This window comes from Manis javanica, chromosome 6 (genome assembly GCF_040802235.1).
Source record: "Manis javanica isolate MJ-LG chromosome 6, MJ_LKY, whole genome shotgun sequence".
NCBI lineage: Eukaryota > Metazoa > Chordata > Mammalia > Pholidota > Manidae > Manis > Manis javanica.
This window is the reverse complement of record NC_133161.1, coordinates 37,057,447-37,085,122: the sequence shown is the minus strand read 5'-3', so window position 1 is coordinate 37,085,122 and position 27,676 is coordinate 37,057,447. Positions and strand designations below refer to the sequence as shown.

The 27,676-nt window shown below is 34.9% G+C and overlaps 2 protein-coding genes across 8 annotated transcripts in view; one reads left to right on the top strand and one right to left on the bottom strand.

Moving 5' to 3' along the window:
• The window catches only part of LRRN3 (leucine rich repeat neuronal 3), a 34,982-nt gene extending 30,184 nt beyond the window's left edge, over nucleotides 1–4,798 (top strand). Inside the window, exon 2 of the mRNA XM_017672374.3 lies at nucleotides 1,664–4,798. Within this exon, the coding sequence (XP_017527863.3) occupies nucleotides 2,026–4,152 (2,127 nt within the window). The 5' untranslated portion in view covers nucleotides 1,664–2,025 and the 3' untranslated portion in view covers nucleotides 4,153–4,798. The remainder of the gene's footprint in view (nucleotides 1–1,663) is intronic.
• IMMP2L (inner mitochondrial membrane peptidase subunit 2) overlaps nucleotides 1–27,676 on the bottom strand; it is a 917,077-nt gene that overhangs the window by 465,683 nt on the left and 423,718 nt on the right. The gene's annotated exons all lie outside the window — the stretch shown is intronic.

Genomic DNA, 27,676 nt, shown 5'->3' with positions numbered 1-27,676 from the left:
ACAGGGGCCTTAATAGGGAAGCTTTCCCAGAGAAGTGATGCTTGAACTGAGGTTTTGTAAACAAGAATTAACTTGAAACAAAGAAACAGTCGCTCCAGGTGAGAGAAGAGGATGAGGCACCTAGAGCTCTACTGACAGAGGGAAGGTTGCGTGCAGGAAAATGGCAGAAGGTGCACATAAGAAACAGAGAAAGAGAAGAGGATCCCCAGATTGTGGAGGCTCTGTGGGCTAATGGTTTATCAGGCATCTCCAGTGAAGAAGGAACTGTATTAGATTCTTTCTTCAAGGGATTTAGAGTCTATTTAAAACAGGTTAGGCATAAGAGCTGAAAGGTCCAATAAAAAAATAAAATGAAATTTTGGAACAGCAAATACATGAAATAATGAAAAAAAAAAAGAAAATACACTTTCAATTCAAGATAACTCAGTAATTACCTGAACTTCATGATCCAGTTTTTAGATAAATTCACATCTTTTGAAATAAAGGATGAGGAAAATTAGGTATGACTTCAAATTGTTTAAAAATAATTTTTCTTACTTAAAAAAACTGTTTCTATCTCTCCATAGGGACCATGTCTCCAAATATATTATCTTTGTCACAAAAGCACCCATCTTATCTTAGAGTCAGTCAACAATGCCATTATAAATGTCAGTACTGCACTGAAATGAAAGAGAGAACAGTCTTTATAGATTGATTATTCAGGAGAACATTATTGCTGGCAGGCAAAAGCCCCAAGATGACTAGCCCAGGAGTGCTCCAGCTGTCCTGTACACTTGCAGGGAGAGCTCACCAGTAGCCCAGCTGATAAAGCGCATATCTAAAAGTAATGTGGTGCTTTAAAATGCAGCACATATCAAAATTGCAACTTGGTTCTGGATTGCTTATTTTTATGTGATAAAGACATCAGTATCCATTTCAAAGAAGGAATATCTAAGTGCCCGTTTTACTGATGTAATAAAGTTACTTCTTCATTGTTAGTGACTAATGGAATGTAGGTTATTTTCAGGGAAAAATAAAGCAGTCAAACATTAATCTGAATTTCAGTTAAGAATGACAATATGCAGGTACCTCCAAGGCAAGTTAGACTTAATCTCTTCCAAATACTGCAAAATTTTAAACAATTTATACAAAGGAGACTATGGAGAGAAGTATGAACGAAAATGCAAAATACAACTAAATACCACTACTTCTAGTTCATTTTATAATTCTGTTTCTAAATGTTGTCCCATGGGAACCTAGAGAACAAGGCTAACCTCATTTGATTGTAACTGAACAGTATTATTTATTTACAACCTTTGAATTTTGCCTCCCTTTGAAAAAAAAAGCCATCATCATTGTAAAGGCTTTTTCTTCCCCCATAACTAAAAACAAAATTATAAGTTATAAACAAGCAAAAATTTGAAATAACAGAAAGATTCAGGGAGCATATTCATTATTGGTAACATAATATCAGCCTTCTAAAGATTCAATTTCTCAGCCTGTCCAATGTCTGGGCCAAAATCTATCAAGGTCAGTCATAACAGGATGAAGTCAACAAAATATATTGACTCAATTATGAACTTTAAGAATATTACATATGAGATAATCATAATTAGTTATGGATTTTAATTATGGCATTTTTTTCTTCTGGACTAATCTTTTTTTTTATATATTTTATTAATAGTTATCATCATGGTGATATTCCTGCAAGTACCGAACAAGCATGGGATTTGAATATTACACTTCTAAATAAATGAGTTGCTCAGTTTCCTGTGACCATCTATACATACTCCATCTTCAAAAAGTATATCAATATTCTGTCATAAAGGAGATAGCAACCTTCTTTTTTCCAATATGCATAACATTTCTGGACAATACAATTGTGGCACTGGCACTTATTTCCAAGAAGGAAAACTTTGCAGTTCTATGTCATTCATCATTTGACAAATGCAAGTATTTTCCTTATCAATCAGCTCTTCCTGAACATACTAGCAGTGACTGTGGAATCCTTCAGGGCCCATTACATTTCTGAAGAAGAAAGATAAGATGAAGGACATGCCACTCCGAATTCATGTGCTACTTGGCCTAGCTATCACTACACTAGTACAAGCTGTAGATAAAAAAGTGGGTTGCCCACAATTATGTACATGTGAAATCAGGCCTTGGTTTACACCAAGATCCATTTATATGGAAGCATCTACAGTGGATTGTAATGACTTAGGTCTTTTAAATTTCCCAGCCAGATTGCCTGCTGACACACAGATTCTGCTCCTACAGACAAACAATATTGCAAAAATTGAATACTCTATAGACTTTCCAGTAAACCTTACTGGCCTAGACTTATCTCAAAACAATTTATCTTCAGTCACCAATATTAATGTAAAAAAGACGCCTCAGCTTCTTTCTGTGTACCTAGAGGAAAACAAACTTACTGAGCTGCCTGAAAAATGTCTGTCTGGACTGAGCAACTTACAAGAACTCTATATTAATCACAATTTGCTTTCTACAATTTCACCCGGAGCCTTTGTTGGCCTACATAATCTTCTTCGACTTCATCTCAATTCAAATAGATTGCAGATGATCAACAGTAAGTGGTTTGATGCTCTTCCCAATCTGGAGATTCTGATGATTGGGGAAAATCCAATCATCAGAATCAAAGACATGAATTTTAAGCCGCTTATCAATCTTCGCAGCCTAGTTATAGCTGGTATAAACCTCACAGAAATACCAGATAATGCCTTGGTTGGACTTGAAAACTTAGAAAGTATTTCTTTTTATGACAACAGGCTTATTAAAGTACCCCACATTCCTCTTCAAAAAGTTGTAAACCTCAAATTTTTGGATCTAAATAAAAATCCCATTTATAGAATACGGAGGGGTGATTTTAGCAATATGCTACACTTAAAAGAGTTGGGGATAAATAATATGCCTGAGCTGATTTCGATCGACAATCTTGCTGTAGATAACTTGCCAGACTTAAGAAAAATAGAAGCTACAAACAACCCCAGGTTGTCTTATATTCACCCGAACGCATTTTTCAGACTTCCCAAGCTGGAATCACTCATGTTGAACAGCAATGCCCTTAGTGCCCTGTACCAGGGTACAATTGAGTCTCTGCCAAACCTCAAGGAAATCAGCATACACAGCAATCCCATCAGGTGTGACTGTGTCATACGTTGGATTAATATGAACAAAACGAACATTCGATTTATGGAGCCAGAGTCACTGTTTTGTGTGGACCCACCTGAATTCCAAGGCCAAAATGTTCGGCAGGTGCATTTCAGGGAAATGATGGAAATTTGTCTCCCTCTTATAGCTCCTGAGAGCTTTCCTTCTAATCTGGATTTGGAAGCTGGGAGCTATGTTTCCTTACACTGCAGAGCTACAGCAGAGCCACAGCCTGAAATCTACTGGATAACACCTTCTGGCCAAAAACTCTTGCCCAATACTCTGACAGATAAATTCTATGTCCATTCTGAAGGCACACTAGATATAAGAGGCATAACCCCAACAGAAGGGGGTTTATTTACTTGCATAGCAACTAACCTGGTAGGTGCTGACTTGAAGTCTGTTATGATCAAAGTGGATGGTTCTTTTCCCCAGGATAACAATGGATCTTTGAATATTAAAATAAAAGATGTTCAAGCCAATTCAGTTCTTGTGTCTTGGAAAGCAAGTTCTAAAATTCTCAAATCCAGTGTTAAGTGGACAGCATTTATCAAGACTGAGAATTCTCATGCAGCTCAAAGTGCTCGGATACCATCTGATGTCAAGGTATATAATCTTACTCATCTGCACCCATCAACTGAGTATAAAATTTGTATTGATATCCCCACCATCTATCAAAAACACAGAAAACAATGTGTAAATGTAACCACAAAAGGTTTAGACACTCATCGAAAAGAGTATGAGACCAGTAACACCACAACACTTATGGCTTGTCTTGGGGGCTTTCTGGGTATTATTGGTGTGATATGTCTGTTCAGCTGCTTCTCTCAAGACATGAACTGTGACGGCAGACATAGCTCTGTGAGGAATTACTTACAGAAACCAACATTTGCATTCAGTGAGCTTTATCCTCCTCTGATCCACCTCTGGGAAGCAGGCAAGAAGAAAAGTACAGCCTTGGAAGTGAAGGCAACTGTCATAGGTGTGCCAACGAACATGTCCTAAAAACAACCAACTAAACCCACTTCAGAGGAAAACTCAAGACTGCAGTTGTGCTTGGAAAAGAGAAAAGCAGAGAAATATTACTTTCTAAAAATAAGTTTAAGTTTCACCAATGCTGCTCCTGACCAATGGAAATATGTACAAGTTCAGCATTTTGATTTACTGGTTTCAAAGGGTTCTGTGGCAACCAAATAAAATAATTCCATTTTCTAGAACTTTCCTGTAACTTTTATGTCTGGACTACAGTTAAAGTGGACAAAACATTTCTGTACTTTTTTTTAAGTATATAAGAGTAGTTGAACTGAGCAATACCTCCTCCTGTGTTGTATTACACATATTAGCCACGAGTTTTTGCAGTGACCAGGTAAACTTGAATTGACACGTGGTGTAATAAAATGGACAAATTCTGTAGAGTAGACACAGTGAGTATGTGGACCTCTTTTATAAAAAAAAAAACATACATTTTGGATTAAAATAAATTGCTTTTGTCTTGTTTTTGTTTCTAAATAAAGAATCATTTCTGGGAAATGTCATCTGACCAGATATCATTTAACTGACATTTTTTAAAAGTGTTTTTCCATAATGAAATTTGGAATGCTAACACTAATACACTTTTACTGGGTTCTGTAACTACATGTTTATAATGCAAAAAAATGGATTTTAGAAGACACTTTATCAATACCAAAAGGCAATAATAATAACATATCTGACCCTTTAACTATTGATAGAAACAAATCCTTTAGGAAATTATGTATTCACTTAAAGATTTCTTAACAAGAGCTTTTGGAGTGTGTTTAATTAAGTCCACATAATGTAAATCTAATATCTAAGGAAACGAAAGTCTTATTTTAATAATTAGTAGTAGCTCAACTTTAACTGCTTACTTTGCAGAAAATATTGCAAAATTTCAGTTGGATTTATGATGTAAGTGTAATTTTCAAATTTCTCTCTGATTCTAAATACTTTATGAGCTTCACTGTAATAAGAAGCAAATAATGAAATCATTTGCTATGTTGCAAACATGGCAAAAAATCATGTTTTACATGACCCACAAAAGGAGAAGTTTTATGCAGTTGTATAGACCTAAGTTGGTGCTGATGTGAAGTCTGTTATTACCAAAGTAGATGGTTCTTTTCCCCAGGATAACAATGGATTTTAGAATTTTAGAATACCAGGTTTTCAAAAAATGAGGACTTTAGAATTTTACTTTAATCTATATTGGATTATTAATAGAATAAGCTTATCAGGTTCAATTTTGGAAAATTTTCTAATTTAGTTCATCTCAATATGAAAATGACATAAATCAGACAGTTTCAGAGTTCAATAGATATGGAAGAGGACAGTTTTGCTAACAAAAGGAAAGAACATCTGAAACTAATTTAAAGTAAAAGAAAAAAATAAGTACAATTCTCTATGATACTTAAAGCACTTAAGAAGCACAGTTTAAAAAAAAGAGAATCATTGAATTGAAGTGCCAAAAACATTACTAATTACTTAAGAATATTACATAAGAAATATAAGGTTTTTATATGGAAAAACAATCAATTTTGGGGTTTTAGTCATATTTACAAACAAAATCAGACTTGCAAAATAAATGCATTTGTGTACAACGGAAATATCTTGAACAGCAAAAATAAACAGTCTATTAAGCCATACTTTTTATAGGCAAAATACTTATCTCTATAAAGCTACAAGGCTTCCATGTTAATTGCTGCTGTGCCTACTCATAATCAAGTGTTTGACTTTTCTTACAGTAGCTTGCTGCATATTATCAACATGTCACCAGCCTGTAAACAATTCCAACACTGTAGTCATATCAACTTATTTGTTAATACTAGATATTTGCTTTTATAAATAGAACTGACAGTTTCTAATTAAATCCTAGCTGGTTTTGACACTGTGGAAGGTAATTGTTACGAACTCTTTAAAATGAAAGGACAAACTGTTAATTTTAACACAACTAAAATATGAAACTTGCTAATTCATTGTGTTTCCTAAACACAAATTTTACAACCTGATGAATCACTATCACACAGAGGCTGACATTAGAATTTATCAGCAAGACATGCTCATACATCATGAGAGGTTTCAGAACCAGGGACAGAGCTTTTTAAAGCCAGGCTATTTATCAAACATATAAAAGCTGAAATATGACCTACTAGGATGCAGGTATTGTATAGATCAGCAGAGAACTTGCTCAGGTATCTTGTATGTTTCTGTTAAACCTATCTGCAAAGAGAATTATAACAAACATATGGTAAAGCTGAGAATCCATTTCAAGTTACATTTTTTCTTAGAAAAAGTATAGCAAATAAGCCCTCTGAATAGATACCTAGCAGCACTGAAATGAATTATTTTTGTTACAACTGAATGAATATAGTTCAAAGCAAAATATTATCCCACTTACTTGCTTAAATTTTCACCTAAATTGCCAGTGAAAGAGAAAACACATTTGCTTCAGTAAAAAAGAATGGCATATCATACTCCCTATGTTACCTCCTAAACCTCATGTAAAATTAAGCACTGGTCAAAGTACTCAAAATAAATAACTTACAACTTGGTGATACTATATGAATGCAATGGCAAACTTTACCTATAACAAATTAAACTCTAACATTTAGACCTCTATAAATGCCAGCTGATGCCTAGTATGGGGGAAATCATTTTTTCACAAAAATGAATTTAAAATAGTTACATATTCCCTAATTCATACTACAAAATAAATTCAAATTTTCTGAAAGTAAACATGTTTAGTTCAATACAGAAATGCCTAAAAACAATGTGGAAAAAAAAGCATAATTGTCAGCAAAGCCAAGCAACAATATGCTGCCAGTCATATGTTGACCATTTTGTATAGAAATGAAATAGATTATGATACATACATCTACCTTTTTATACTCATTTCAGCTTTAAAATTTTTATCCTAATTAGATAAAAAAAATTTAAGAAAAACTACTTATCAGCAAACATAAGTTTAAAATTCTAATTACTTAGTCTTTTTATTTAACTATTCTTTCTTCTGTTTATATTCTATATAGGTTTATTATATGGCTATTAGTCACTGGAAAATGGAAATAAATAGGACAAATTCCCACCCATTAAGGGGCTTATATTTATCTGGATTACTGGTAATCTTATGTATCTCTGTTTTCACAAATACACCTTAACTATGTTACCTAGTAGAGTCCCAGCTACAATCCATATTTTTACAGAATGATAATACTCAGAAAATCACAAACATATTTTCTTGGTCTAAAATGTTGTACTTATCACAACAGATTTTTGTTTTTTGGTTTGTTTGTTGTTTGTTTTTGGATAAACCAGTGCTCATTCTGAATACTATCCCATGTGAATCAGACATTCATTCTAGATTATCTATAGTTCAATTTTGAATATATACTTAAAAAAAATACAGGAGATAAGCATTAGTAGCCATAAAAAAACTAATAGAGCATATAGGCATAGACATGATAATAAACATAAGAACTAAGCATTAGCATAAAAATTAGCACATATTCTTATAAATTGAACTTTAAAAATAAATATATTAACAAAGTCCTTGCTGGGTATAAGGCATTTCAAGGAATTTTTAAAAGACCTTTCTGTAGTTGTTTCCATCATCCATTTCATGGTCCCAATGAATAAAGCTCTTCTGATATTCAGTCCCATTCCCATTAAAGAAAAGTACAGGATGCTCAATTACCTGTTTAACCTGCTTTCTGACTTTTAGGTTATATTTATCACACATAATAACTCTGACTTCAGAAGGAGAATCATGCATAAAGAGTAAAGACTCAGGGGAAAAAAATTTCCCTTCAACCTTCTGGCAAGATCCCTATCCTTGCCAAGTACTGGCATTCTAACACCAACAGCTTTGTCACAAGTCAGGGTGTTCTGGTAGCGTTTTAGCTTTCTTAAATGCCTTGTCATCTATTATAAACATTAGGTTCTGTAAAGTTCTAATTTATGAATTAGAATTTGTGGTTTGGTTCTGAGGAGTTTTGATAAATCACTTTGTTCTAGGAGCTCAAAATTATACAATACAGGTTAGATGGCATGGATTGTTCATTGACACATGGGCAGCCAAAATTATTAAATAAAAATTAGATACCATCAAATTTATCCATGTGATTAAAACCTACAGATACCCATATGGGAAGATGGTCATCTACACTTCCCAGAAAAAGAAATAAGGTAATTCATTAAAACAAACAAGAAAATAGTCTCATAGGTTAATTATGGAATTAAATTGGCAGAAAGGAATAATTTTGTGCAAAGAAGTTCATCAGTAGTCAATGAGTATTGATTTTTGCTTGCTTATATTTGAAAATCACTATGCTGAACCTTGTTCTCATTCCAAATGATATTCCATCACCACCTTGATTTTCTTTGTTAATGAATTGTTTGTATGGTAGAACTCCCAAGGTATGAGATTTGGAAAATTATAGCAGCAAAGATTTTAAACAGAGGAGCAAGGAGTGGACCATGTTCTCAGTTATACGTGAATTTTATTTATACAGTCTTCATTTATTAAGGATCTCCAGTGTTCCAGACACAATATTAGGTTCTAGCGACTCAACACTGAAAGACAAATCCTCTGACATCATGAAACATATAGTCTACAGGTAGACACCAATAAACAAATCTGTAATTACAATAGAGGTTAATAAAAATATGATAGGCATGGGGATAGCTTAAATACATTGCAGGGTACAGGTTATTACAAATGGGCCCTGAAAGGGTTCTAACATCTAAGACTACCTTCATACAATCTCCCAAATAGAAAGCAGAGGGGTGTTGAAAACACGTTAGGGACAATATAAAGATGACAGTTAGAAGAATCTGAGCAGCATCAGAGTGCTAAGTAAATATGAGAGAGTTAAGAAGAAGGAAAAAGCCAGGCCTGGACTCATAAGGTAAAATGGAGAGGTGGATAAAAAATCAAACTTCATTTGGTCTTTAACAAGGTGGAAATTAATATCCCAGGGAAAATGACTAGGCCAAATTTAAAACACCAGGACTAATTTATAAAGCTATAAATTAGTTTTCCATTATTTTGATTCTGTCTCCCACTGTAGGCAGGCCCGAATCTCCCATCCAATTCCTGGTCCTCCATAGCTGGGAATATAAGGAAAAGTGGAAAATAAATAAAGGAAATATACCTAAGCTTGCTCTATGCCCTCTGCTCTCAGTCCTCTAATCTGAAACTACACACCACACAGACATGCACACTCAAGACCCTCACTGGCATACACCATGTCCAGGGTTAGTACAGTCTGCTATTGGAAAAATACTCTAATTTTGGAAAAATACAATTCCCATCAAATCAACAAAGGGTCAAATGTTACTCTAGCTCTCCATTGTCTCCCCAAAAGGCAAATAAACAAAAAAGGCCCAAAGTATTCTGGGCAGTTGTACACATAAAAGCCAAATATAATTCAAAATTAGGATCTATGTCTTAAATTTAAGACCAATCTAGTTTTATTTTCACTGTCAATTGCACTTCCCTTTCAGAAATTTTACAAATATGCTAGAGTTTAATAATTATGTAAGTATAAAAATAGACGTAAGAAGACCAGTAAAAAATAGTGTGTCTCATTTCGTTAGATTATGTTTTCTACATCAGATGAAATTCTAATTGGAACTCATAGTTACCATTTTACACAGATAATATAAAAAAAGTTGCCCTAGTTAAATTTTTCCATTTGAGATGCTGAACTCAAAATATTTGTAGAAGTCCTATCGCACATGAATTGGACATCAGTCTACATTTTCTATAGTTCAATTTTGAAGATATACTTAAAAAATAGAGGGGATAAGAATTAGTAGCCATAAAAATATAATAGAACATAACAGACATAGACATGATAGTAAACATAAGAACTAAGCATTACCATACAAATTTGGAGATATTTTTGCTATTAAATTTTCTCAAAAGTGTTTTGGGAAACTGTGATACAAAGGCTGTTAAATACTTCCCAATTCTTCAATTCTTTATTTGAAAAATTTGTTGGAGATTTTCACCTGAAATGAAGGGGGAAATTCCAAACAGAAAATAAAAGCACATCCACCTTCCCATGATCATGTTTCAGTATACCAAGAAAAGCTTCTACAATATCCTGATGCTAGGCTCCTAATTTGGGGAAAGGACTGCAATTCACCATGGCAGATGTGTCTGTCTGTTAAGTTTCACTCTGGCATAGATAATAGAGAAGGGCCAGGTAGCTTTGACTGATTGATTGATTGATTGATTGATTGATTGATTGATTGTTGATGTATAGGCGATATATAATCTTTTTCTAAATTGAAGTATTGTCGATATACTATCTTATATTGGTTTCAAGTATACAACAGAGTGGTTCAACAGTTACACATATTATTAAATCCTCACCCACAACTAGTGTGCTTACTATTCATCAACATAGGAAGATACTACAGAACCACTGACTATATTCTCCATGCGGTACTACTATCCCCATGACCAACTTATATTATTGAGAATTTTTGTGTCCATTTATTCCCCTAACCCTCTCAACTCATCCACCCCAACCCATCCCCCATGGTAACGAACAGTAACTTCGCAGTGTCTCTGAGTATACTTCTCTTTTGTTCATTTTGTTTCATTTTGTTTTTAGAACCCACAAGTAAGTGAAATCATATGGTATTTGTCTTCCTCCACATGGCTTATTTCACTAAGCATAATACCCTCTAGGTCCATCTATATCGTCATAAATGGCAGGATTCCTATTTTTTATGGATGACTAATATGGACCACCTCTTTCCATTATGTATATGTACCACATCTTCTTTATCCATTCATCTATTGAAAGGACACTTAGGTTGCTTCCATATCTCAGCTATTGTAAATAATGCAGCAATAAACATAGGAGTGCATATATCTTTTCAAATCATGGATTTTGTTTTCTTAAGGAAAATTCCTAGAAGTGGAACTTTGGGTTGTATGGTATTTCTATGTTAAGTTTTTTGAAGAACCTCCATACTGCTTTCCATAATGGCTGCACCAATTTACATTCCCACCAACAGTGTTCCTATTTGTCCACATCCTTGACAACACTTGTTACTTTGTGTATTTTGGAGAGCAGCCATTCTGACTGATGTCCAGGTAGCTTTTGAACAAATGATCACTAAATAAGTACAATAAAAGACTGATTTTTTAATTTTTTTTGCTAAAAGCAACTCTGGGGTCGACAGGATTGAAGATGGCAGCATAAGAGGTGAGACACAGGCCTCCTTCTAAAACTGCATATAATATGAAAATATACTTAATACAACTAACCCTAAGAAAGCAACAGGAAAGAGGACAGTGCCAGACTGAATACACCTGGAGAAAAGAGCAGACCTCACAGAACAGGGTAACATACCAAAGCGGTGGCCCAGCGGGACCCAAGCCCCTCCCCCACCTCAGCTCATGGGCAGGAGGAAGAGAAATGGAGCAGTGAGGGAGCAGAAGCCTGGGACTACTGAATGCCTAGCTCCGGAGATCTGCTCTGCGAGCACAAACCTACATTTCATGGTGCTTTCATCATACTTTCATGATTATGGGGTTGGAAAGCTGGGACAGGCGGAGGTCCTGGGGAGACTGGGATTTCAGCTACTTGTGGAAAGCAGGGATCCATATCCAGCTGCTCTGGGACAAAAGCTTATACCTGTGTGCTCGGCCCACTGGATCAGGCAGCAGAGGGAGGCATAGCAGCCGGAAAGCAGGACTCTTTCCTACCCACAGGCACCAGTACCGCTCCCCTGCAACCCCTGACATTGCTTCAGGGGCTGAGCAGCTCCAGACTCTAGAGCTTCTGAACACTAGAGGGCACCATATACAAATATGAAACGCCAAAGGAACCTGGTCCAGAGTAAAATTATTAATACAACTCCTCAGAAAGATTTAAATGACATGGACTGCATGACTCTTCCTGAAAGGGAGTTGAAAATAAAAATGATCCACATGCTAATGGAAGTGCAGAAAGATATCCAAGAACTCAGGAATGAATTTCAGTCAGAGATCCAATCGTTGAAGAGCACAATGGAGGGTATTAAAAGCAGATTGGATATGGTGGAGGAGATGATAAATGAAATAGAAACCGGAGAAGAGGAATACAAAGAAGCTGAGGCACAGAGAGAAAAAAGGATCTCTAAGAATGAAAGAATATTGAGAGAACTGTGTGGCCAATCCAAATGGATGGAACAATATTCGCATTATAGGGATACCAGAAGAAGAGAGAGAGAAAGGGATAGAAAGTGCCTTTGAAGAGGTAATTGCTGAAAACTTCCCCAACCTGGTGAAGGAGATAATCTTTAAGGCCATGAAGATCCACAGATCTCCCAAAACAAGGGACCCAAGGAAGACAACACCAAGACATATAGTAATAAAACTGGCAAAGATCAAGGGTAAGGACAGACTATTAAAAGCAGTCAGAGAGAGAGAAATAAGATCACATACAAAGGAAAGCCCATCAGGCTAACATCAGACTTCTCAGCAGAAACCTTACAGGTCAGAAGGGAGTGGCAGGATGTATTTACTGCAATGAAATAGAAGGGCCTGGAAGAAAGATTAATTTATCTGGCAAGATTATCACTTAAATTTGAAGGAGGGATTAAACAATTTCCAGATAAGCAAAAGCTGAGAGAATTTACCTCCCACATACCATCTCTACAGTCTATTTTGGAGGGACTGCTATATATGGAAGTGTTCCTAAGGTTTAACAGCTGTCACCAGAGGTAATAAAACCACAGTAAAGAAAGTAGAACAGCTAATTACTAAGGAAATGCAAAATTAAATTAACTATCCCCAGAGGCAATCAAGGGATAGACAAACAGTACAGAATATGATACCTAATATATAAAGAATGGAGGAGGGAGAAAAACAAAGAGAAAAATAAAAGAACCTTTGATCATGTTTGTAATAGCATATTAAGTGAGTTAAGTTAGACTCTTAGATAGTAAGGAAGTTAACCTTAAACCTTTGGTAACCATGAATCTAAAGCCTGTGATGGCAATAATTACATACCTATCGATAATCACCCTAAATGTAAATGGACTGAATGCACCAATCAAAAAATATAGTGTCAGTGAATGTATAAAAACACAAGACCATCTATATGCAGCCTACAAGAGACCCAATTTAAACCCAAAGACATCCATAGACTAAAAGTGAAGGGATGGAAAAAGATATTTCATGCAACAAGTAGAGAGAAAGTATCAGACAAAATAGACTTCAAAACAAAGAAAGTCACAAAGAAGGATATTACATAATGATAAAGGGTTCAATCCAACAAGAAGATATAACCATTAAAAATATGTACGCTCCCAAGACGTGGGTACCTACATATGTGAAACAAATAGTAACTGAATGAAAAGGGGAAATAGAATGCAATGCATTCATTCTAGGAGACTTCAGCACTCTACTCACTCTGCAGGACAGATCAACCAGAAAGAAAATAAGTAAAGACACAGTGTCACTGAACAACACATTAGAACAGATGGACCTAACAGACATCGACAGAAATCTACACCCAAATGCAGCAGAATACACATTCTTCTCAAGTGCACATGGAATATTTTCAAGAATAGATCATATACTAGGCCACAAAAAGAGCCTCAGTAAATTCAAAAAGACTGGAATTTTACCAACCAGTTTTCAGACCACAAAGGTATGAAATAAGAAATAAATTATGCAAAGAAAATGAAAAATCCCACAAACACATGGAGGCTTCACAACATGCTCCTAAATAACCAATGGATCAATGACCAAATAAAAACAGAGATCAAGCAAGATATGGACACAAATGACAACAACAATCCAACACCACAAAATCTGTTGGACGCAGCCAAGGCCATGCAAAGACGAAAGCATATTGCAATACAGGACTACCTCAGGAAAGAAGAACAATCCCATATAAGCAGTCTAAACTCACAATTAATGAAACAAGAAAAAGAAGAACAAATGAGTCCCAGAGTCACTAGAAGGAGGAACATAATAAAGATTAGAGCAGAAATAAATAAAATCGAAAAAAATAAAACAATAGAAAGAATCAATGAAAACAAAAGCTAGTTCTTTGAGAAAATAAACAAAATAGATAAACCTCTAGCCAGACTTATCAAGAAAAAAAGAGAGTCTACTCACATAAACAGAATCAGAAATGAGAAAGGAAAAATCACCACAGACACCACAGAAATAAAGAATTATTACAGAATACTATGAAAAATTATATGCTAACAAACTGGATAACCTAGAAGAAATGGACAACTTTCTAGAAAAATACAACCTTCCAAGGCTGACCAAGGAAGAAAGAGAAAATCTGAACACACCAATTACCAGCAACGAAATTGAACTGGTAATCAAAAACCTACCTAAGAACAAAACCCCTGGACCAGATAGCTTCACTGCTGAATTTTATCAAACATTTAGTGAAGACCTAATACGCATTCTCCTTAAAGTTTTCCAAAGAGTAGAAGAAGAGGCAATACTTCCAAACTCATTCTATGAGGCCAGCCTCACTCTAACACCAAAACCAGGCAAAGAAACCACAAAAAAAAAGAAAATTACAGACCAATATCCCTGATGAACATAGATGCAAAAATACTCAACAAAATATTAGCAAACCAAATTCAAAAATACATCAAAAAGATCATCCATCATGATCAAGTAGGATTTATTCCAGGGATGAAAGGATGGTATAACATTCAAAAATCCATCAACATCATCCACCACATCAGCAAAAAGAAGGACAAAAACCACATGATCATCTCCGTAGATGCTGAGAAAGCATTTGACAAAATTCAACATCCATTCATGATAAAAACTCTCAACAAGATGGGTATAGAGGGCAAGTACCTCAACATAATAAATGTCATATATGACAAACCCACAGCCAACATCATACATAACAGCGAGAAGCAGAAAGCTTTTCCTTAAGATTGGGAACAAGACAAGGATGCCCACTATCCCCACTTCTATTCAGCATAGTACTGGAGGTCCTAGCCACGGCAATCAAACAACACAAAGAAATAAAAACCATCCAGATTGGCAAGGAAGAAGTCAAACTGTCCCTGTTTGCAGATGACATGATATTGTATATAAAAAACCCTAAAGAATCCACCCCAAAACTACTAGATCTAATATCTGAATTCAGCAAAGTTGCAGGATAAAAAGTTAATACACAGAAATCTGTGGCATTCCTATACACTAACAATGAACTAATAGAAAGAGAAATCAGGAAAACAATTCCATTCACAATTGCATCAAAAAGAATATAACACCTAGGAATAAACCTAACCAAGAAAGTGAAAGACCTATACCCTGAAAAGTACAAGACACTCATAAGAGAAATTAAAGAAGATACCAGTAAATAGAAACACATCCCTTGTTCATGGATAGGAAGAATTAATATTGTCAAAATAGCCATCCTGACTAAAACAATCTATAGATTCAATGCAATTCCTATCAAAATACCAACAGCATTCTTCAATGAACTAGAGAAAATCATTTTAAAATTCATAATGAACCAAAAAAGAACTCAAATAGCCAGAGCAATTCTGAGAAGGAAGAATAAAGCTGGGGGCATTACACTTGCCAACTTCAAGCTACACTACAAAGCCACAGTAATCAAGACAATTTAGTACTGCCACAAGAACAGATGCATAGACCAATGGAACAGACTAGAGAGCCCAGATATAAACCCAAGCATATATGGTCAATTAATATATGATAAAGGAGCAATGGATATACAATGGGACAATGACAGCCTCTTCAACAGCTGGTGTTGGCAAAACTGGACAGCTACATGCAAGAGAATGAAACTGGATTATTGTTTAACCCCATACACAACAGTAAACTCAAAATGGATCAAAGACTTGAATGTAAGTCATGAAACTATAACACTCTTAGAAGACAACACAGGCAAACATCTCCTGAATATAAGCATGAGCAACTTCTTCCTGAACCTATCTCCTCGAAAAAAGGTAACAAAAGCAAAAATGAACTCATGGAACTACATCAAACTAAAAAGTTTTTGTACAGCAAAGGACACCATCAACAGAACAAAAAGGCATCCTACAGTATGGGAGAATATATTTGTAAATGACAAACCTGACAAGGGGTTAACATCCAAAATATATAAAGAACTTAGACGCCTCAACACCCAAAAAGAAAATAACCCAATTAACAAATGGACAGAGGATATGAAGAGACAGTTCTCCAAAGAAGAAATTCAGACGGCCAACAGACACATGAAAAGATGCTCATCATCACTAATCATCAGGGAAATGCAAATTAAAACCACTATGAGATGTCACCTCACACCAGGTAGGATGGCCAGCATCGAAAAGACTAAGAACAACAAATGCTGGCGAGGATGCGGAGAAAGGGGAACCCTCCTACACTGCTGGTGGGAATGTAAACTAGTTCAACCATTGTGGAAAGCAATATGGAGGTTCCTCAAAAAACTAAAAATAGATATACCATTTGACCCTGGAATCCCACTTCTTGGAATTTAGCCAAAGAATGCAAGTTCTCAGATTCAAAAAGACATATGCATCCCTATGTTTATTGCAGCACTTTTTACAATAGCCAAGATACGGAAGAACCTAAGTGCCCATCAGCAGATGATTGGATAAAGAAGATGTGGTACATATACACAATGGAATACTATTCAGCCATAAGAAAGAAACAGATTCTATCATTTTCAACAACATGATGAAGCTGGAGGACATTATGCTCAGTGAAATAAGCCCAGTGGAGAAGACAAATGCCAAATGATTTCCCTGATTTGTGGAGTATAACAATGAAGCAAAACTGAAGGAACAAAATAGCAGCAGACTCAGAGACTTCAAGAATGAACTATTGGTTACCAAAGAGGAAGGGTGTAGGAGGGTGGGTGGGGAGGGAGGGAGAAGGGGATTGAGGGGTATTATGTTTAGTACACATCGTGTGGGGATCATGCGGAGAAAAGTGTAGCACAGTGAAAGCACATAGTGATCTGAAGCATCTTACTATGCTGATGGACAGTGACTGTATTGCGGTATGGGTGGGGACTTGATAATATGGGTAAATGTAGTAACCACATTGTTTTTCATGTGAAACCTTCATAAGAGTATATATCAATCATACCTTAATAAAAATAAGTAAAAAAATAAATATATAATAAATAAATAAAAGTAAATGAATATAAGTAACTCTGCCCCAGCTCTAGTCTATAGTACTCAGGCCAACTGTTTTTCCCAGTGTGAATATTCAGAACACCAGGTAAGAATACCTACCTATACAGCTCAGTACAAACAAGAATGAGTCACCTCATTCTTGAAAAAGCAAGTTAAGTTTTAGCTTCACTAAAGTCAAAACTTAATAGACTAGATGGTTTATGATATTAGCAGCCATAGATTTTAGAACAAAAGTTAAAACCTTAATCTAATGAGGACCTTATAAAACTCAACTCATTACACTTCTGTAAAGTACTTTAAAAGACATAAGACATTTTCATATACATTATATCTGGCATTTGAATATCTTATCCATTTCTACTCTATGATATCAGAAAAATTATTGGTCTTGGGGGAGGAAGTATCAAATAAAATGATCCTGATGACCATTTTGCAAACCCACTGCATCTTTGCGCTGCTCCTTCATAAGCACCATCAAACATCTGAGTATCTTTCGGAGTGGCAATGGGCTTATCAATAAAGAGTTTTGCTGTATTAGAAAAAGCCAACCCTGTGATTCTTAAGATTCTAGCTTCAGAAAGGAGTTTTTATATTAAATCTTTCCTAGAGTTCTCCTTGACTTGAAATCCCAAGCTTATCATCATGATGTCACTTTATTCTTTTAAAATGTACAAAATATGATCTGATTTTATATTATTTTACCTTAATATATTTTATTACTAAAGTATCATGCGATCATTATATAAAATAAAGAAAATACAGCAAAGAGAGCCTCTCTCCTGTCTCCCATACATATGTACTCTTATAAAAACCTGCCATTCTGTTTTCCACAAAGTTTATATTATCTCTGACTCTACTACCTTCACTCTTAATCCAGACAAGAGCTATCCAGACTTCAAAAATGGCATCAAAGACCTCCCACCTCAAAATGAGAAGACTTTAACGCTCACCCCATCACTTCCTCACAGAGCCCCCAAATCTCCTGATGACATGACAGGTGTTACCATCCTCTACTAGACTGGCCTATTACATTTCAAAAAGTTCTAGCAGTAAAAAGATTTTCCCCTCCTATTAAACTGAGAATTTACTTATTTTTAATCTATGCTAGTTTTAGTTTAGGAGCAAAATAATGAATACATTTAATATATATACTACAGGGCATGCCTGAAAGTTAATTTTGCTATCTTATCCATATATTTTCTTTGCTCCACACTAAAGAAGTCTTTGTCCTTAAAGCAATTCAGGTCATCTGCTCTGGAAATAATCCAAGTCATGAGTCTCTCTTAAAATGTACCAGAAACAGAATGCAACCCTCCAGGTACACTGAGCTCTTATCTCTTGATTTGGTTGGGGAGCACTATCAATCAAATTCCTGCACTACTTTTAATTGAAAGCAGGGCCAACTCTAGACACACAATAGTCATAACACTTGATGCTAAATCTTATGATTAGCAACATCATCAATATCATTACCAGCACTTTGTAAGTGCTAAGCCCTAGCATACATATAAACTCATGTAACTTCTATGAGGAAGATTCTATCAGTAGCCATATTTTACATTATAATTTTAGGTTTAGAAAGTTAAACCTATCAAGACTTCATTAGTAAGTTTTATGGACAGTGGTGAGAGAGATTTATTCTCCATGTAAAAGCAACATGACAGGTTGTTAGCTTGCTAACACTTTCTGTATACCTTGGAATTTCTCATATGAACTATGTGACCTCTTAGATAAATGTCATTCAGCAGGTAGTAGGGGTGGATCTGATGATAACTTAATTAGCATTAGCAGTATCATAAGAGCAGAGAATAAAGAATCTATAGAGCTAGAAATCATATTTCATTGATTACATACTTTCAAATGTGAAGCCTGACACAAACTAAGAAGTGAAAAAGAGAAGATGAGCAACTGTACCTCCTTGATGCCATGGTGTTAGAGAAATCAATAGAGCTCCAAGGCTTTCAGTCACAACCAGAAAGGCAATCCCAGCTACTCAAAAAGAAAACTAATGAAAAGTATCCCCATATACCCTGGTTGTTTTATTGCTTAGTAACAGTAGTCAAACCACATCATGAGTTAACGGGATGCTGGGGAGGAGAGTATAGATTAGAATAACTAAAGCTTTTTTCTATTTAGCTACTTCGCTTCTAAACTTGTTTTTAACTGTGTTACACATTAAAATAATACATTACAACATATAATTTAAGTTTCAAGAAAAAAAATTCTTAGGTAAATTCTTATGCTGTGCAATGCAAACTGATATTCTAGTCAATTACAGGTCTTTTAAAAAAATTCTGGATTATCTGTTAATTGATTTCACTAACTACAAATGAGTCTTGGTCTACAGTCTGAAAAATATTAAGCATCTACTAGTACAACCATGGTCAACAATAAACCTCAAGTCAAGAAATAACTGAGGAATAGCTATTTAGCTCCTGTTTTTTGTAATTGTAAGTTCAAAGCTTAATATTACTTCTACTCACTCCAGAATAATAAAAGAAAGAAGAGAGGAAAAGATGGCAATAGCAGTTACTGGAGGGGTGCTATGAGAAGGGTAGAAAGTAAGCATGTTACTATATATACTGAAGCTCCAAAGAGTTATTAACTTGTCCAAAAGGAACCAGCTGGCGTTAAAAATCCAACTCTGTATGACTCCAAAGTTCATAATTTTTCCATAGGTTGGAGCATGACCTATGGAAATATAATTAATATCTCTAAACTGCATCTATCTAAAGATATTATACTAAAAACCTCTCCAAACGTAGAAAAAAATCTTAAAATTATTAAATCAAGAGATTTTTCAGATAAACTCCTTATAGATTTCTGAACAATCCATTGGTACATTCCATGGCTTTCAGCTGGGAATGTTTTCTCGATTTTCATTTAAAGAAAGGAACGGTGTATTAATTTCCTAGCACAGCCATGAGAAAGTGCCACATAGCCTTCTTCCCTGCATCTCTGCGTCTCTATGCCCAAATCTCCCTTTCCTTTATCTTATAAAGGCACCAGTCAGTGGACTAATTCCAGCATGACCTCATCTTAATTTGATTTCATTGCAAAGATCCTTATTTCAAAATAAGGTCACATTAACAGGTACTGGGATTAAAACTTCAATGTGTCTTTTCTGGGGACACAATCCAACTCACTGCAAAGGGCAAGAAATGAATAAATCTAGGATGTCAAGTACATACTTCTTGTCAAATTGGAATTTGGCAAAGATATGGTGCCTCAGTTCAACTTCCAGTAGCAATGGGGTATGAGCTGAAGGATGTTAAGACTTCCTCCATCTCAGTTCTCTGATAGTATTTACCATGGCATAACAAAAATGCATACAAAAATAAGTTAAAATTAGTTTTCAAGATGGATTCATTCTGTATTCAATTTATACTAATTATCATTTTCGAGACATTCAGATGCCTTATAAATATGTTTTTTTTTCAGTTTGAAGTAAAGAATTTTATATCAGTGTTTATTTAGTTGATGATGATTCATTTCACCATTTCTTAATCATGGCAAAAAAGATGTGAAGCCAGAATTACAATTTTCCATCAGCAAATTAAAACTTATACAAAACACTGGCATACTGCTTTATATACTTAAGAAGATCATTTTTTTTTCTATTTCACACTTTCAGACCATACTGCTTAAAGCAAGAAAAGCAAATGTAATCAAGCTTGATAAGCCAAGAAGCCAAGCAAATGATAAGAAAAAAGTAACTTGATTTGAGGGATATTCAATTACCACCTCAATACTCTGAATGATAAAAGTACAGGGTCAAAGCAGTTCAGTTTCTTAAAACCAAGGGCTATTTCAACAGAATTACCAAAGAACAGAAATCAGTGTTGAGTTCTTTGAGAGCTTCAATATGAATGAGTTAATAAATCATACATTAAAAATCTCCCTTCAAATACAGTTGGAATATAGATGGATTCACTACACCTTTGTATAAACCTACACTAAAATACAAAAATGTATCCCACTCATTCTCTTCAATATATTCGGTGAATGTAGATAGTCATATTGCTTAGAGTAGTCTTGATATCTTTGTTCTATTAGAGGAAACAAGCTAAAAGTTTTCCTCAGCCTTTGTCAATTCAGCACTCATACAACTAGGGTGAAAGTATCATAAAAAAAATAAAATAAAATAACCTAAGGAACGACTCACTCGGTCCAATGACTTGGCGTTTTGCCAGCACCGACACTTTGTCCCCTACATTAACTCCTGGGGCCACAGGACCAAAGTAGGAAGGAAATAATGTGCCCTTTCTGTTCAGTTGCAGTAGCTAATTTTTATTATATCGGCAATATAATTCATTGTTTCTTATATAACTGTTAAATCCATCTTGAATTTTACTAGCCCTTCACAAACAAACAACACTACTTATTCCAAGTTAGGCATAACATAGATAAAACCTTGCAAAATGACTTACAATAAATTAAAATAGTCTTCAAAGAAACATAGAACATAGCTGAAAAAAAAAAAGATTAGAGATAAGGCTCTACCAACCTATACTCCTATTGTTCTTTAATTCATCTGAAGACATATTCTATTCTTATAAACCTAAAAGTATAGTTAGTTGCTTTACCAATAAAGAATGCCAGAAATTATATAGTTGAGTAGTTTCTCTGAAATAGTTTAGTATTTGTGCACCTTGAAATAATATAACTTAACCTGCAAAACCCTTTAAGGCAGAAAAGGACTACTTGCCCTTATATTCTAGGAGGAAAAAATATTGGAAATCTCAATGCATTCAAATACTACAAATACAAGAGAAAATACCATACCGCTAAATACTTTTTTAGTTAACAAGACTTATAAAAATTACCTCCATTGATCCCTTTATTTAAAATTGTTTGGCTACTGTAAGAATAAAAAACAAATGATGTTCATTTGATATCAAGTGTTTTACCAACAGAAGGAATAAATGTGGACTTTTTATCTTTGCTTTATATACTTTGAAGGGAAGTTTTTGGAACTAGGGCCAATAAAATACAAAATTAAGACACAGTTTTACTGCTCTGGATATCTCAGTGACACTGTTACCCAGAGGCAAAATCCTAGATGATTTAAGAAGAGTTAATAAACTATAACAATGGGTAGAAACTGGACTAGGTTGATGTTTCCTTGTTCAATAGTATTTACTAAGAAATTAAAATGTTAGAAGCTTCAGGGTATACAAAGATGGGCAAAATATGCACCTTCCCTGTAAGAGTTTAAAGAATTATCTACAGTGAGAAAAACTATGCAGGAAGAAAGAGAGGTAAGGAATGCTGTATCAATTAAATAGCTTCCAGATATATTTGGTGAAAATATATCTGTTCCTGATATGCAAGTTAGTCATCTCCTTTATCTAGAAAGTTGCTCTTTTTGTAACAGAAGGCACAAAAAATGGTGCTGATTCTCTTTATAAAAATAGCAGTAAATCTCTATTTTCTAAAATAGAAAAAAATACATTTTCCTCAGAATTAAAAATACTATTTAGAGCTACAAAAAGAGAACACCTCTTAAGATGTATTTCACCTGCTGAAATTTGGTTCACCTCGCAATTCCCCAGCAAAAGGAAAAACTAGGATAATTCTTTCTCTGACAAGATGAGCTAATGCTGTTGGCATCACTCACTTCTTCCAAAACTGAAACTTTAATTTTATTTCTATAGGTACCTTCTCCTTTTCATGGTCTCCTCTATTAAATCCCAGTTACAATTACAATTCTATTTTCTAAGAGGTTATTTTTTTGGAGTACAATGAATAGCAGTGGGGACAAAAAGAGCAGAAAAGAAAGAAAGAGAAAAGACACAAACAGCAAAAATCAACTCCAAAGTGTGAGATACAAGAGACTAAAAGGCAAGGTTAGAAAAAAGATAATGACAACAAACAAGAGTTGGCGTGAGAGACAGACACATAGAGACCCAGGGGGATTTAAGAGGACAAAGTCCTTTGTCCACTTGAAATGTTAGCTTATTTGCTCTCATTAAATGTTAGCATATGTCTCTTATCACTTGCTCTCTACAGCCCTTTAAAAAATTGGTTGGCAAAGACAGATATGACATCAGGTGACACTGACCTGGCTAATATGAACCTTTTGAACAGGATCATGCATTCCTGAGCCCAGGTGAATCAATACTAGTTGTTCTCGGCTTGCACATTCAACCTGCTGGATTCTGACATCTAAATGAAATAAAGCAATAGCTCTGTGCCTTTCAAAAATAGTATACTTCATTTAATATTATACATGTGCTATTGAAAAAACTTAGGAAAAATTTGGAATACAAATGATGAGAATGCTAAGAAATATAATTGGCCAGGGATTAAATAAGTTAAGAGGACCAAAGCATTTTGGCCAGATGACTTTTGCAATTTTATAAATATCTGAACTTTTCACAAATGTCACAGGGTGTGAGAACTCAAAACATTTCCATCAGCCTAGAGGGACTATTGCTCCTTAACTCAGGTAATGATAATTCCATGCTGTTTTCCAAGTTATTAAGGCTGTTTGGGTGCTTGAAAACCAAATTTATCTATTTTTCCCCTGAAAGGGTAAATCCTAAAGCCACTTGGGTAAATGGCTGAGTGGCAAAGCAAAGCAGAAATTAATACTATTGAGAACTACTAGAAATAGTCTCTCTTTGCTTTGCTTACAAGAGACTGAAATATCTATGGTACATAGTACAGAACTTGGGTGATGAAATAGTATAAGAATCATGGAAATTATAACTTTTTAAAGTGAAAAATGCATGGCTAGTTGGTGGCAGAGTAGGACTACCACAAATATCTCCTGACTGTTAACCCAGTGGTCTCTACACTGTGTATCAGTATCTATAATTCTGGCATAGTTAGGACTCGGAAAAAGGAAAAGGGAAACAACTAGTGACTCAGCTTTTTTTTCCTGCTGTTACCACCACATTTCATATTTATACTACTAATCCTTAATGGTAAAGTTGTAGACATAATTTACTGACTGAAATCATACTATAAAGAACAAGAATTTAGTCCCCTTATACCCCTCCACATTTTCCCTCAAAATAGAATTTTACCACAACTTTTTGTTAAGTCAACATTCATATATACAGTATTATGAATCACAAGAGCTGAACTACATAATATACTATGACTATGATTACATTTTTTTCTTACATGATTTTTTATTCCCTACATATAATCACTGCCTTGTTTTCTTTTTATCACTTTCTTAATTTTCTATGTACCTAGAACAAGTCATTCTCAAATTCTTTGCAGAACTATAAATCTGCTAACATCTCTTGTTTAATATGGTAACCTTCCCATACTCTTTATCACTGGTGGTTTATGTTTTCTTTTTATTCCTTATTGGTATTTTAGTGACATTTCAAGGAGAAACAATAAATGCATGTGTTCAATCAACCATGTTCAACAAGGAGCTAGAGATTGATTTTTAATACCTGCACACAATATTGAAACACTAACAGATGTTAACAAATGCCAAGAGTCATAAAACACAGAGCATCATCACAGTGAATAGGTGTGAAAGAAAGAATTTATCAATTAAAAATGGGTTTTGATTGTTGAGTAAGAAAACAGATTTTTTAAAAGCCAGAATTTTTATCTTCATTTTTTCAAGTAAAGGGTTAGGATTTAGTTTAATGTAAATCTCTCTCATTATCTCTATATTTTATAGTGAAGTTTCTCAAACTTCAATGTGTGTATGACTCCTCTAGGGAGCTTGCTAAACTATAGATTATGATTAAATCTTCATTTCTAACAAGCCCTCAGATGATACCAATGATTTTGGTGTAAAAACTATACTCTGGGTAGCAGCTTTAGAAAATATTATTTAACCTTATCATAAAAAGTGAAGAAATCTGAAGAGACTACTCAAATATGCAAAATACCCTTAGCATGCATATTAAGTTTTCCAGTCCATGTTTTTGAGCACAAGTTATTTACTAGGAAAGCGAAATGCCCCCCAAAGGAAGATGAACAGGCATTACAAGTCAATGTTCTACAAATAACCCTTGGTCAACTTGACTCACACTTTACCAGTTTCTCTGTACTGAACAGCTGTCAACAAAAGGCGATGTGGAATTCTGGAGAGTTGCTCCAGCCGGCTTTTTTGCAAAACATTTCAATTTTGATGCCACCACTCAAATATAACATAGACCCCACAAGTTAAGGGTTTCAGTCCTCTGCAAGACTGCCCTCACTGCCGAAGCAGGTCACAAATGGGCTCTCAGGTCACCTGAATATCTGACCAACGAGCTACAAATATGATGGCTTCTGATGACCACCCACAGATTTGATACTCTCTAGAATGACTGAGAGACTCAGAAAAGTGTTATACTCACAATACAGTTGTATCGTAAAGAATCCAAACCAAACCATCCAAAAGAAGACTCCACGGGGGCAGGTTGCGGAAGGTTCCAAAACAAAGAGCTTCTGTGCCCTCTCCCTGTGAAATCAGGGCATAGCACCCCCCTCCCCCAGCATATTGACATGTTTATCAACCAGGTAGCTCCACTGAACTTCAGTGTCCAGAGCTTCTACTGGAAATCTGGTCACATGACTGAACCCAATCTTCAGTCCACCACCCCTCTTTGGGGGTCAGGAGTTTAGGCTGAAGTCCCGCCTAAATCTAATCACCTGACTGGTCTTTCCAGCATGAACAGCCCCCATAGTGATGCCATCTAGAGGGCCACTATCAGTCACTTCAATAACATAAATTCAGATGTGATCCAAGAAGCTCATAAACTGAATTCTAGTCTGGCAAAATGTGTATGACAGTTTATTGTATCTCACTAGTCTTAACTTCCACCACCCCCTGCCACCATATCATGAAGGTACTGAATTGGATGATCACCCTAGCACTTTCTGTCCTTAATATTATATAATTCTATGAATATAAAATCTAGTTTATTCATTTTTCCTATTATGGACTGATTTTGACGGTTGCCAAAATTACCTCTTCCTAGACTGGTCAAAATGAAGCACTATCACAAACATCCTTGTCATAATTAAATGAATGAAAATCCAATAGTCATGTCAAATGAAGGGGAGAATAAAAGGTATATAGCATGAACTTGCCTTGGGCTGCACAGTTTGCTAAATTCTATTCTCTCAATTATCTTCTTCAGTAACCTTAAAAATTAAAATTAACTCTATTAATTATGCACCTAGATTTAAGAATGCGTCTATAATAATTTTCTAGGATTTTACTGTGGACATTCTAGATTTGGAATTAAATCCAAATTCCATACTCATCTATGTCAAGGATAGCAATATGAGAATATTTGATCCACTACAAATTAGGAATAACATAAAATAGGACAAAGCTTTCTAAGCTTAATTATCAGTTATTCTTCATCTGTCTTTCTCATTGCAGCTCCACTAATTGTTATTTGAACAGCAAACAGCTTATTATTTGGAATAAGAAACTCATGTATTATCTCAGTATCAGAGGCATGACAAAGCTGCCTGCATAATTCCTGTGAGTGGAATACTTTTATACAAATGTTGAAGGTATCAGAAAAGTTACAACAAGCAGGGTTCATTTTGGTATTTTCTTTCCTGAACAGGACAAGCAGATCCCTACCATGAATAACTACTGTGAATTTGCAGGGATTCTGTTCGAAAATGAAAATAATTCATGTTAAACAGCAATTCTCAACATCATTATCAGATATTGAGAAACTGGGCCAGTATATATGAGAGCATAAATCATAGAGGTCATGTGTGTTAATGAGAAAAAGAGCATTTACTAGCTTGCAATTTAAAATATAAAGCTCTTCTCCCTCAATGGCTTAAAAATGGAACAATATCTTATACCTGAGGACAGGAGAAGGCAGTGCCCTCAATTAGATAAATATCTCTCCTGGCCCCAGATTTTTATTGTTGTCAATTTCATTGTTGTCCATTCTGATTTTATTTTTAGATTTTGATATTTCTGTTGTTATGGACTGAAGGCAAAACATAACCTGTCCTACACTATTGCCTACACTGGAGAGAGCTGTGAACATTTTTAAAGAGAAGTATATATTAAAAGTTATACATATTAAGAGAAATGTGTGTATATATATATGTGTGTGTGTGTGTGTGTGTGTGTGTGCTTACAATTACTCTGTAGCCAAAGCACCATATTTTCTAATTTGTGTGTGAGCTAAAATTAATGTTTTGTGTTGGTATGTTTGTCTTGAGATCAAAAAAGACAAAAAAAAGTTTGCAAATGCAATAAAAAAACAGAATGTCATAAAAGAAGATATCTATCATTAGAAAATTCTATTTTATTATACAAATGAGAAATAAGCAAAAGTATTGATTTTAAAAAGGTAACACATTATATAATGTTGATACTTTGGAATTACTGAGAAGTAACTTAACT